The 13,030-nt window shown below is 34.3% G+C and overlaps 2 protein-coding genes across 6 annotated transcripts; both read right to left on the minus strand.

Annotated features, from left to right (window-relative positions):
* Positions 1–318: 318 nt before the first annotated feature.
* On the minus strand, positions 319–12,818 carry LOC127858299 (SPRY domain-containing protein 3-like). 4 transcript variants are annotated; one of them, XM_052395308.1, is made up of 9 exons: positions 12,691–12,818; positions 12,149–12,212; positions 11,666–11,869; positions 11,307–11,442; positions 10,645–10,719; positions 9,209–9,247; positions 8,622–8,644; positions 8,181–8,281; positions 319–535 (listed from the first exon to the last, which is right to left on the minus strand). In XM_052395308.1, the coding sequence occupies exons 1-9, from the start codon at positions 12,773–12,775 to the stop codon at positions 348–350; spliced, it is 915 nt and encodes a 304-aa protein (XP_052251268.1). In that variant the 5' UTR covers positions 12,776–12,818; the 3' UTR covers positions 319–347. The 4 variants fall into 4 exon arrangements, with proteins under 4 accessions (XP_052251268.1, XP_052251265.1, XP_052251264.1 ...); XM_052395305.1 differs by having other exon boundaries at positions 8,622–8,641; positions 10,582–10,719; XM_052395304.1 differs by having other exon boundaries at positions 10,582–10,719.
* LOC127858297 (uncharacterized) lies at positions 1,806–6,508 on the minus strand. Of its 2 annotated transcripts, none has more exons than XM_052395303.1 (5): positions 6,467–6,508; positions 4,526–4,678; positions 3,974–4,092; positions 3,632–3,707; positions 1,806–3,071 (listed from the first exon to the last, which is right to left on the minus strand). In XM_052395303.1, exons 2-5 carry the CDS (start codon positions 4,596–4,598, stop codon positions 2,563–2,565), a joined length of 777 nt encoding a protein of 258 aa, XP_052251263.1. In that variant the 5' UTR covers positions 4,599–4,678; positions 6,467–6,508; the 3' UTR covers positions 1,806–2,562. The 2 variants fall into 2 exon arrangements, with proteins under 2 accessions (XP_052251263.1, XP_052251262.1); XM_052395302.1 differs by lacking the exon at positions 6,467–6,508 and adding an exon at positions 4,997–5,545.
* Positions 12,819–13,030: the final 212 nt, after the last annotated feature.

Genomic DNA, 13,030 nt, shown 5'->3' on the forward strand with positions numbered 1-13,030 from the left:
CACACTTTGGCACGCTAAATCATCAAATTAAAAGGTAGTTGTAAAGTAACAACTGATTAATATTTTATTATCTTAAATTATCACCTCTGAACCGATGCTTCGTTCGAAAACAATGAATTATGAATGCGCGAGTCTCTAAGTAAACATGTATTATTTGTCCGTTACTACTAAATGACAAAGGGCGTTTCTCAACGTCTTCCAGGCTTCTTCCTTAATCATTGCTAAATACTGTTTATTTGTTTGCGTATTCAATCTGCTCCCATTAATAATCATTGAAGTAACAGGCCTCAAATAACTCTACAAAAATGGTTCGAAGTGCTCCTTTCAGAATTATGAAGGGGTGGTGATCAAAATTTTCGTTTGACTTCCGTAAGAATTTGGTCGGTATATTTGTCTTTCAACTGCTTACCAACAGGTATTTCTACACCATTTCGTTTCACTGTAGTATGCACAATCCATTTTGTTTTGCCTTGTTTTGCCAGTTCAAGAGCGCGTGTCAAAAACTGTACACGCCCATTCGAAGTTGAAACATCACCTGCAAGGAAATCGTTGTAATGTGTTCATTCAATCGGCAACTGATTAGTACAGTCATTTCAGTCAGAATTAAATAAATGTACATTCAATGTATTTATCCAATGTATTCCTTTATTTAATTTATATCAAAACATTATTTAAAAATCAAAATAAATCAATTTTGAAACAAACATAAACTTTTTAATACTGATAACACAATTCCACTCCTTCATTAATTTAAGAATCATCACTACAGGTATTTTACTATGCAATGGCGAAATCTGATTTGCGAATTCTCACTCTCGCGATAAAGAGATTTACATCATATAATAATAACAAGAAATGTTTCCATACAGTGATGCCCCATCAACACATGTTTGGACACAGATTAATCCACTATATATTCTACAGTAGACAAAGCCTCAAAGGGCACACACGTGTCGCATTCCTTCCATAACGACCATATACACATTCAGCTGTGATTGATTTAGCAGAATCTGTCAAGCAATTAGAGGTGTCTTACACACACAATGTTATAACTAGATATTCCATATTAAACGATAAAATAAAATGACCATGATTCAGCCAAACCTCATCGCAGCAGAAATTCCTCTATTAACGATTATCTACACAACAGGTTATTCAACATGATCTAACCAGTAGTTAAAGAGGAGATGAAAACGTGCATTTTTGGGACTACATATGTGGCTGGGAACGAGATTTTGACCCATCTGGTCAAAAAATGACTTTTTCAGTTAAGCATATATTATGAAAGTGCTACATCTGAAAAATCAAAATCTGAAATTTGAGCATTGAATTCCTAAAATTGACGAAGTTATGTCATTTTTTGTATTGCATGTCAGAAACACTGATTTGCGCGATTTTGTACGAAATGACGTTTCAATACAACGAAATGACGTTGTAATTCTACCAGTATTAGTTCATTTTATGCTGATCAGTTTTTGTTGATAATCACTCAATTGTGTGTGTATGGTGATGACAGTCAATAACTATGACTTACATAATTAATTGTATTATTATAAAACATTAAACGCTCATTGTTGCCATGGAAACAGACACTGTTCTTTTTTTCAAATGTATTGTCATTTTAAAGAATTTAAGACACAGAATAACAACACATCAACAAAATATCTTCTGGACAGATATTAAACATTACCAACATGTTTATAGTAAAATCAATGTATGAACATTTTCTGAAAATAGGGGTGTATTCATAAATTGAACATATTGTATAGCAACGAACTTGAAACTAAATGAAAAAAAAACTGACATTTTGAATTTTTGTTAAGCATCTATACTGCCATACATGGTTTATTTAGCAATTGTATTTTATTCAAAGATTGATACACAATTAATTAGATTTTTTTAAATTAAGTTAACAGTTGCTATGGAAACAGTAAATTATCAATTTCATTTGTACCTGTTATCAACAATGAAATTGACCATAAGTGTAGATAGAAAATAATATCAACCCATTTCATATATAGAGGTCCAAAAACATGATTTTCAAATAAAAGAAAATTACAGCAATAAGCACATCAATATTCAATGGTAAATGTCACCATAGATTAAACTTTACACAACAAAATATGTTCGTTTACTTGTAAAATATAATAGATACATAATATGAACACATATGTTTACATCACACATTTTGATGTCAATACAAACTACAACAGTTTAAGTTATCTTTGAACACATGCCAGTCATATTATACAATGTAATAATCATACTGTACAGAATATTTTATAGTGAAATCACTATGATTGATTTGTTAATTAATTATAAATCTCAGTTCAGGTTATATATGCCCATAAACTATTTTTGATTATTGATTGCTATGTCACTTTCAATAAAAGAAACACACTATTAATAAGATATTCAGCTAATTGTCATACAAATAACAATACCATGTAAATGTCATAGTCATGAATACTAATCAGAAAACAGTTTATCATAAGTATAATGCAAGAACAACAATTTGAGAAAATGAACAATTGTTAATAGGATAACAAGCTCTCACATTTTTTACTTTGGAATAGATGGTTTGGGACACACAATGTCTCTGGCAACTTCATTGATAAAGAACGGTGCAATTTTCTCGTAAAGATACCACTGCCTCAGATGATCTAGAGGGGGGATAACCTTAACTGTTGGAAGGCAGCCTGCCTCGGGTCTTGCCTTTAGAAGATTAAATCTAACTTCCTCCGAGTCACAGAACTCTCGACAAATGAGAACCCCTGGCTCATCCGCAGTGCAACGAAAGTGGTAGTATTTTGTGATGTTTTTTAAAAGTTTGAAATAGTTTTCTAAGAATGTCTTCCAGTTCAAAAACACCACCGGTCTAGATGGATCATTTACGCGTTGCGGAATGTTATGCCCAGACCTAGAAGATGCTTTAACTGTGTAAGCAATGTCCTCCATACATTCAGCATCTGATTGGCGCCATTTTATTTTCCACACACCAAAGTGCCAATCTGGCGTGAATTTGGTATGTCCCGGTAGCATCATACTCAAGGAAACAGACTCATGCAGACCTGCAATGATATTCCAAAAAAACAGTAACAATTTTATAATCTTTTTCTTCAGGTTACAACCTCGAAAGATTCATTTCAATATGCTTTATACATTTTGTAATTGATAGAAACAAGCGACCAAAGTTCTTATCATATAGTATAACAAGAGCACCGCCTAGACAGCTCATCTATTTGTCAAAGTATGAATCAAATCAGATCATAAATAAAGAAGTTATGGCAATTTTAGTAAAATCTTTCCAAAATGAAATGGGGGATTCTTGGGTGGGATGGTTGGACAGTCTTTCAAAAATGAAATAATACAAATAAATATTTGTTTTTTTAAAGGATTTTGCAACAACATAAAATGTTTTAATTGGGGGGGGGGGGGTTAAGAGGGGGGTATAGTTGGGGTGTGGTCATTTATTAGATGATTAGTGCTGCAAGTATGAAAGCAATAGCTTTGATACTTTAGAAATAAAGTGGACCTAAACACAAACCTTTTCAAATGTCTCTACACACTACACATTATTATACTTTTTAAATGGTTATATTTTAAAGAAAGACAATGACCGTTTTATTACCTGTCAACACTCTCCACATGCAATAGCCCAGAATGGTGTTGTTTTTATTCTGCCCAACAGCATTGTCAAAGTGAATCTGCGAATAAACATTTTTTGTTTAAAATAATTAATATATATTTAAATGGAGATTATTGCTACACCTATGAAAACATTTATGAATTAATGGAAACAGAATTATGTTATGTCCAGCAACAAAATGAAATAATTACAAATTACAAAAACATAGATTAAAGTAACAATTATTACAAAAGCAACTATGTATAAATTTACTTAATTTTTCCAATGAAAAGAAAGACAAAACATTATTTTGTTAATCTCAGAGTATGTATCGCAATAAATTACCTCTGCGTGTTTTTCTCCAGCGCCAAAGTGAGAAAAATAGTGGTGCACCAAACTTGTGACACAATCGCCACCTTTCCCAGGCATTTCTGACTCGTCAATCATATAGAATCTCTGTATTCCTGTAATATTGTTTTATGTACATAAAAACAATTTTTACAAATAAAAACTATAAAAAGACTATATTTTAATACGCCATGCATACAAGATTTTCACTTAATATTTGTGCAAAACACTTGTATTGTTTAATTACAATATACACAAGGCTTGTCAGCAAAGGATGACATATGCCTCCTTTTTCCACATTTTTCTAAACCTAAACGCAAAGTGTTTTTGCACTTTTTCGAAACCTAAACGCAAAGTGTGACGGAATTTCAGACAGACAGACAGACGGACAGTGTGATCACTATATGCCCACCTTCGGGGGCATAAAAACAACAACTAAATAATGCAGTATATTAACAAATGTTTTTCTTATAGTAGTGCAATGTAGTTACAATTAGTTATTATTACATATTGTGAAGATATATAAAACTGATAATTACAATAACATACCTGTTCCTTCAGCGCACATCCCAAACACATGGCACTTTCTTGGTGTCGCAAAGTAGATTGGCCCCACTTGCATGGCGTGATGAGGGTAGTGTACACACTGGGCAAAATCCCATGAGTAGTGAAGTGTGGCATCTAGTGAACATGGTTCTGCACCTGTTAACAAAATGAACCAAATTGTATTAAGTGAATCAATTTATTTAGACATTTTTTATTATATATACATATTTTTATAATTGTTTCCCAACATGTACAGCTAGATGCACCATATAAATGAATGTTCAACATTTAAGCTATAGCATGTTCATGGCAAAATGCATAAAATGCTGCGGTTCATCTTCCAGGACAAAGCACAAATGTACCTCATATGAGGTACCTTATTTGTATAACATATTTTTGAATAGTTAATTTACAATTTATGAATTTATAATGGAAATAAAATTTGTTTATTAAAAAATCCTCATTTTTCAAGACCTTCAGTGACATCTGTAGTACTGCACACAGCTTTACTACAAAGAACCTGGTCCTTGAAAAGTTGGCGTTGCCGGTTGGCCTTTTGAACATGACATGTATAGTCACTTAGTACATTGTGCCTTTCTTCATCTGACAGATGAGCATTGGTTTTTAATTTGCCCATGAATTTTTGACATTTTACACACAAATCTGTCGCTGGTGTAGCTACTGCAATGTGGGGGCATAATGAATTCCATTTGTTTCTAAATGTTTTTAAAGACACAACTCTATAGTTTGCTTCCTTTGCACTCTTCATGTATAAGTCATAAATGTCAGTTACATTTTTGTCACATGGAAGAAGCAAAACTGTCTGCTTTGGACAATTAGGCAGTCGTCCGGGCAAAGGTAATGCATTTTTATTTGCATATTCTTCAATGAATTTTTTTATTCTTGTAGTATCGTCGAATGAAAGTGCATGGGCAGGTGTTGTTTTGCAATTACCATGTTCATTGACACTCAGGCCATACATGTCATAAGACTTACTCATTCTTTTTAACGTTGACTGAGAAATTGCAAATGCAAAACAGAAAGTTTTCTTACAAATTTGCTGACCATGGAAAAAATATTTCTGAGACGGTCTCGTTCGCAACCTTTTAGATTTTTTGTTTTCAGATGTAAAAGTACTATTTTTTCTTTGGGTACAAAGTTGGGATTTAACTACAAGTTCTTTTTCTCTTGAAGACAGTTCCTGGCATTGGGTCCTATTTTCTAGCAGATTATCAACACCAACTATTGTTGAACATGGTTTACTTCCATAAAAGACACTACACTGGCATGTTTCACGCGTGAAATTTGAAATAATTTCTGCTTCTTTTTGATCTTCTTTTCTAATGTCATTCTGTTTGTGATCCATTTGTATTTGGTCAGGCTCGGATTCGCCACAATTAATGTGGTCATCATAAAGTAAGCAATCAACCTGATCACATGTATCACCATCATAATCATCAAAATGATCATCAACATCTTCAAATGAAATACTTGCATGATTTCCCAAATCTACATCACAAGTTTCAACCTGTACAAAATTGGATTGGAAAACTGTCAAGTTATCATTTGATTTTGCAAAAGATTCATGGCCAATGTGGTATAACTCATCAACTTGTGCAAGTTCATTTAAAAATACGTCATCAGTCTGTGACAATTCGTATGGAATTGTAGATTCTTGGGAATAAATTTCACTAGTTTGGCTCATCATTCTTATGAAAACTTCACATAACATAAACTATCATTGTATCAAAACCAAACGACATTTTTTGACAACTTCCGGGTGAAAATTCCAATTATCGCATATAATCATGAATCGTACAGCCAAACTAATTTTAACAGTGATAATAAACACTAGACGTGGTTAAATTTATATGGGATACATCCTTTGCCGACTAATTTCACATTATTTGACGGAAAAACAACAAAAAAGAAAGAAAAACTAACCTTTTTGTAAGCAGGAAGTTTATCCATTAATTGATGCAGGTCATAATACACTAAATAATTTCCCTATATAATTCAATGTAAATGCGGCAACTTTGAGCGAAAATAAATGCAACATTTTGCACATAGAGACCCCCATAACCATACCTTTTCTTAAAGGCCATTCTAAGCGGAATCGATTTATGCAATAAAAAAGATATGTCATGTACAATGCAAAAAAGAACTTGACACAAATCAAAATCGACTGTTTTTGCAACTTTTTTTTTCGGCCGTTTCTTAGTGGAATGTAACCTTTTCTAGTGCAATGGTTTACGATAGTCTTCACGTGTATCATATTTCAGGGATTCAGTAGTGAACACCTATTCATGCCCTACCATTATCACCGCAAGATAACACCCGAATAATGGTAAAAAGTGTAAAACATGCCTGCAGTCACACGGTGCCGTAGTGTACGATGGGTTATAAATCAGCTATGGTTAAACTATACTAATGTTTTCGTATAAAAACCGTAACATAATCACTGATTGGGTAATTCATAGATTGTTTCGGAAAATAAATAAAAGAAATAAGATATTTATCGCAGTAAAAACGTGTGAAAATTGCGCGAAAAAGTTGTCACGACTTTGCAACGTTATTTCTCGTTAACGACGTCAGCGCCGAAAGGGTCAAAGTCTCGTTCCCAGCCACATATGTAAATACTTCTTACGAGCAAAACACAAAAAGGGCTATACATGTGTATTTCTGCGAAAGCTTGTAGCAGCCAAACTTCTTTTCTTAACGATCATCTACACATTAAGCTTATTCAACTGTTAAAGTTTAGCGATATGCGTCCAGTAGTTAAAAAAGAGTTAAAATACACAATTTGTGGAATATATTACCTTTAAAGTCTTAATAAAATCGTCTCAAAATGAATTCCATTCTTAAAGATCACCTGCATATTAAGATAATTCAACTATAGAAATGTTGGCGAGATCCAGGCAATAGTTAAAGAAGAGTTAAAACACAATCTTCATGCGAACATATATTAAAAATGTTGAAAAAACAGACTAAGAGCCATAATTTACCAAACGTAGTTGCAGCACAAAATCCTTTATTTATGATTCTAATACGACGCGCGACTTGCTTTCTAAAGTTTCTATAGACAAAGAAGAAAATCAAGTGTGTGTTATTCTGCAATAATATATGGGCGGAGCTTAATGTTTCGATAATAGTTCTGAATAAATAAAGAAAATATTGCAGTAAACGTGACGTCATTTAGTTTCAACGATTGTTGTTCACAATGAAAGTGACGTCATTTGCAAAATATTTATGAATGAAAACGACGTCATATGTTTGTACAATTCAATGACGTCACTAAATAGTGAACTTTGTACTAAGAAGGGCGGAGTATTGAAAAATATAGTTCACGTCCAAAAGCTTGAACCAAATCAATCAGAATCGTGTTAGAATCGAAAAAAAAATTTTCTATGATGGTTTGTTGTCGAATAACCCACAGTAAGGAATATAGATGCGTGTTATCAAATCACTCGTGCTTCGCACTCGTGATTTAATTCCTACGCATCTATACTCCTTACTGTGGATTATTCGACAACAAACCATGATAGAAAAATATTATTTCTTAAATCATCATATCATTAAGATCTATAAATTTTGAAAGTTTGAGCGAAATCCACCCGTGGAAGCATAAACATATCACCGGGACCCTTGACCTAGGCACCTTTGTACTGAAGCATGTTGTCTGCCTGATCGTAGGAATCTTGCACCTCCTTCCGTGTGTTCAATCCCAGAGCAGTCAATACAATCTGCTTGCACTGATTTCTGCAAGAATGTAATATATATGACAACAATTACAGGAATAATGAAACACAAAAACAGCATCAAGAGAGGAAATCTTGGCATCGTCCACTAGTCATTTTATTCAAAGAAACCGCCCGAGCGACTGCACAGATTACTCCGATACGTGCAACTGATGAATTTAAAACATCAGATATCGTTCTAAATATTTTTCTACACATATTTAAGTAACTGAGCTTTGAATAATTATCTTTTTTTTTTAATTTCCCAGTACGATAATTCAAATGTATGAGCTTATACCAGTACATTTACATGAAATTCGTTGTTCCCGAAAAGATACAAAATACCCTAATACTGAACATACCGCTTTACGTCCTCAAGTACCTGCTGCAAAGATAAAATAAAAACAGTGCACCTTAATTTCTTGTACTGTACTAAAACCCACTTTTCTGTATCGAATATCAGATGCTTTTCGGCAACATGTCGAACCCATTGTAAAGTGTAATTGTTAATACATGTATTTCCAATATTTCCAATAACTAATACTTCGAAGTAAGAGGTTTGCAAGCCCTGTCTGCCCTTTTTTAACAAACATGTTAATTTTAACACATATCACGAGCTGTCCCAAGAGAGCAACCTCGGCTATTCTCCAGCTTTGTTAGTTTATTGTACATTTTCTTTCAATCACCTGATACAATGGCCACAGCGACATATCTGATGTTTAATAAATGCAACAGTTATATAGCCTATGAAAACTTAATACCGAAAATGTATTAATAAAAACCAGAATTTTTTTCTATTAACCAATTATTTAGTTGAATTTAATACACTTCGAAAGCAAGGTCTGCATCTAAGCTACCTACATACACAATAACAAAACAATACCCTAATACAAAATCACGGACTTTAGCGGAACCAATTTTAAAATTGTTGGAAATAATGATTACTGACCCAAAATGCAATCCCACCATAGGTCTGCATGCTAGCTACCTAGAAAAAAAATTAAAGCACAATGCTAGCATCCAAACTAAACAATTTTAGCAACAGTGACCTTGCCCCCATTTACCCCCAATGCAATCACCGGCTAGATCAGCCTTTTACTTACTTACACAAACAATTACAGCACAATATAATCTCTTAACTGAAGATATAAGGCGGAAACTTATTTTCAAATTTAAATAACATTGACATTAATAAGGAACATAATTCTGCTAAATTGCATGTAAGAGTTATGGGCCTTGGCCGGTTAACTAGCATGATGATCTCAAAGACCAGTTTTTATAAAATATATATGCTTGTTACAAATAAATGTTACTGTGTACAAACTTATGCTAGATCGTCGTGGCGTAATGTATATGGTGTCCGCCGAGTGATCGGGAGGTCAAGGGTTCGATCCCCCACGCGGGGAGCGTTCTCTAGATCTTCCAAATTACATCAAGTACTGGTTACAGGCCCAGGAAACGGGGCGTTGGGCCTGAGGCTTTGGATGCAATCGAGCTTAAATAAATAGGTGTAAAATAAAAACTTTAACTAATTTCCAACAAGCAAAAAACCGTATACCTGACTTTTATGAACACAAAAGGTTGCTTACAGGCTGGTCAAAGTTATAGGTTTTGTTCAGATAATTCTCATAAAGATCCTGAACACCACATGTTACTTTTTATTTCAATATCTTTTGTAAAAACAGAAACATTGTGTAGTTGCACGCAACAATTAACGAGAATTTACTGAGGACAAAATTCCGCTAAATTGCAGATCAGAGTTACGGAAATTTGTCAGTTACCTGACACAATGACCCCGACCAATTTTTTTCAAGTTTCAATTGAAAACCTGACGAAGAAACAGTTGTATGACAATGTTGCACATTTATCTTACCCCAATTCATAATTACAAAAATAAGGCATAATTATGCTTGGTTACATGTCAAAGTTATGAAACTTTGTCAGTAACCTAACACACAACTGGTAAGTAGGAAACAGTGATATGGAGATTTTGCACATTTTTTTTTCCTTAACCGAAGTACAAAAAGAGGGCACAATTGTTCTAAAGTGCAGGTCAGAGTGAAATGGGTAAATGACCTCACACAAAGATCCCGAACACATGTCGAAATTTTCAATTCAATACCTAATTAATATTGATAAGGAGATGTTGCACGTTTATCTTAACCAGAGCATTACGCGCGCTCCGACGCTGACGACGACGCAAACGCCGAAATTAAGGTGATTAGTATAGTTCACACTACTCGGTGAATAATTGACCCTACCATACAAAATTATGTATGATAACATTATAATTCATATAATTGCTACATTAAAAGAGTGTACCATTGGGTCGAGGATCCATTTAAGGTCATACTGCCAGTCGGCAGAGTCGAGTATCAGTCTCACCTTCTCCCCGTCTGATTTCATACCCACTGCTGGGTACAAGCCTCCCGGCGGGTTCGGAACAAACACTGTTCCCACCTGAAAATGAATCGGCTCGCATCTTTTACTGAAATAAGTATTCCATTATGAGATCTTCATACAAACTAGAAAGAAAACATATAGTTTTTGCTTTTCTAAGCAATTTCCCATGGCTGATTCAAAATATTCATCTCGTTTAATAATTATTGTGTTTGTGTGTGTTTTTTTTTTTCAATATATAAAAACTTAATATTCGTCGAATAACCAAATTATACCGATGTCGTTCGAAAACAAGTCTTTACTTTCGTCAAATCGCCATACTATTGTCATTACTCTAAAATGCCAGTGTGACCTTTACATTTGAGAACCAGACAGAGCAACACATCCGCATGTGTATGATGAATGATGAAGTTACAGTGCGGGCAAGCTCGAATTGTTTTATGCTCGAATAGGACCTGGGCCTTTTACTACTGGCATGATGTGTGCTGAAAATTGTTCCATTATAGATTATATAAATAAATCAAGTTTCCATTGAACTCTAACACGAATATTTTGCAAGTCAGCACGCACACATACATGCAACCATGCACGAACGCATGCACGCAACCACCAGCGCTCACGCGGACACACGCGAACATTTTTCTTACCCTCTTGCCATTTCTTGTGAAGAACATCTGTCGTCGTTCCCCTTCACTTTTTGTAAACTGTATACCACAACCCATTCTATCGCCCAAATTGCACTTTGCACCAAATGATCTGCCAGTCCCTTCACCCACATATAGGCTATACAATTAATGCAAAATGTGTTAATAATTAAACTTCAGATAATAAATGTTTATTTTCTCCAGCTAGTATAATACAAAATGCATGCAACACACACGCACATTTCATTTTGTATACAACACTATTAGTGTTCTGTCACACTATATCATAATATATGCTCAAAACATAACAGTTGGAAATAAACAAATTGAAAAGCAGAGCCGTTCACGCAGATGAGACTTACTATCCATCGTCAGCGTGGTAACCAACTGAGAATTCTTTCCATCCAGGCAGGACATTCAGGGGGTACTTGTGTGGAACCAGGCCGATACCTATCTCCGAGTTCAACCCATTGTGAACAATCTCAATTGCAAAGTAGTAATTCTCTGGAGACAGTGGCTTTCCAGCAACATAAAGACCCGGCCAATTCTTGTCATTAGACACAAAACTGAATCAAAAAAGCATAATGAAACAAATAATAAAATAAATAGTGGCAATAATATAAGCTTCATCACAAGGATTGACTTGGTAGGTGACAATATTTAAGTGCCAATTTCTAAGGCATTAGTAAGGTTATGAATTGTTATGACTTGTGAAAGCATTTGTCTACTTTAATTCATATGTGTTTCATAAAAAAGGTTATGCCAAAGTACGTTCTCAAAAAAAAATACTGCATTTCAATCTGAGCCCCCTAACTCATTCTATCATGAAGAATCTGACATGTTACCTCAGATGGTCCACATCCATGTTGATACGTTCATGTCTGACCTTCCAAGACTGATCTCTTGGTCCTGAAAAAATAAATCTAAGAAATTACTGCTAAAAACAATATTCTTCAGCACCATTCCTTACACTTTTCGTTAAGCTATTGAAAATCCGACAACGCTAGACAACGGTATGGTGATGTTCAGGATCGCTTTCCAATTATTTTTTTAAGTCTTTGAAATTGAATTACAACTTTGAACTTGGACCACGGGGATATTGTTCAGGACATTTCATCGCGTCATGATTACTACTTCTGCCATATAACTTGTAAATTGATTATGCCAGGTACAGGTATGCCTCGGACAAATTATTCAGGACTAATTGATCAATAAACATTTACCTGGACCTTAAATCTAGGGGCCAGCTTCTTGCTACCGATACTCCGACTCTTAATTAGGAAGCCTGGGCGGACGGACGGACGGAAAACGCCAATTCTATATGCCACACTTTTGGAGGGAGATAATTATACACGTTTAAGCGATTTTATATTAAACGATTGCATACCTGTACCAAGATCAGTATCAGCGCGCTCATAACCCTTTGAATTATACGCAAAGTCAGTTAGAGCCCATGGTCGCTTTCGAGACATCTTTTACAACCAAATGCAGTATTCAAAAAATTATTCTGAAAAGATATGCATATGTGATCCAATGATTATATGAAGCAAAAACAACAGTTTTTCGGAAATCTCCTAGTAAAATCATCGAACGAGGAATTCTCTGTTTAGTATTTCTAAACTATGTATGTTTTATAAATGTTTAAAAGAGCAGTACCACGATACATATATGTGCAACGAAATGACAAATTTGGGTAATTGTTTCCAATTTTAGATTTTGGTTAATCA

The sequence above is a fragment of the Dreissena polymorpha genome, chromosome 14, assembly GCF_020536995.1.
Source record: "Dreissena polymorpha isolate Duluth1 chromosome 14, UMN_Dpol_1.0, whole genome shotgun sequence".
In the NCBI taxonomy this organism is placed as follows: Eukaryota; Metazoa; Mollusca; class Bivalvia; order Myida; family Dreissenidae; genus Dreissena; species Dreissena polymorpha.

Bases quoted from the DNA above. Each gene is read 5' to 3' on its own strand.
- LOC127858299 (XM_052395304.1), bottom strand. From the start codon at position 12,775: ATGTCTCGAAAGCGACCATGGGCTCTAACTGACTTTGCGTATAATTCA. The intron at 8,645-9,208 runs GTCAGTAATCAT...TTATCTTTGCAG, and splicing joins ATGGTGGGATTGCATTTTGG to CAGGTACTTGAGGACGTAAA. The intron at 8,282-8,621 runs GTATGTTCAGTA...ACATTCTTGCAG, and splicing joins GTACTTGAGGACGTAAAGCG to AAATCAGTGCAAGCAGATTG.
- LOC127858297 (XM_052395302.1), bottom strand. From the start codon at position 5,522: ATGAGTAAGTCTTATGACATGTATGGCCTGAGTGTCAATGAACATGGT. The intron at 3,708-3,973 runs GTAATTTATTGC...GTTTATTCGCAG, and splicing joins CTGGAGAAAAACACGCAGAG to ATTCACTTTGACAATGCTGT. The intron at 3,072-3,631 runs GTAATAAAACGG...ATATCATTGCAG, and splicing joins CATGTGGAGAGTGTTGACAG to GTCTGCATGAGTCTGTTTCC.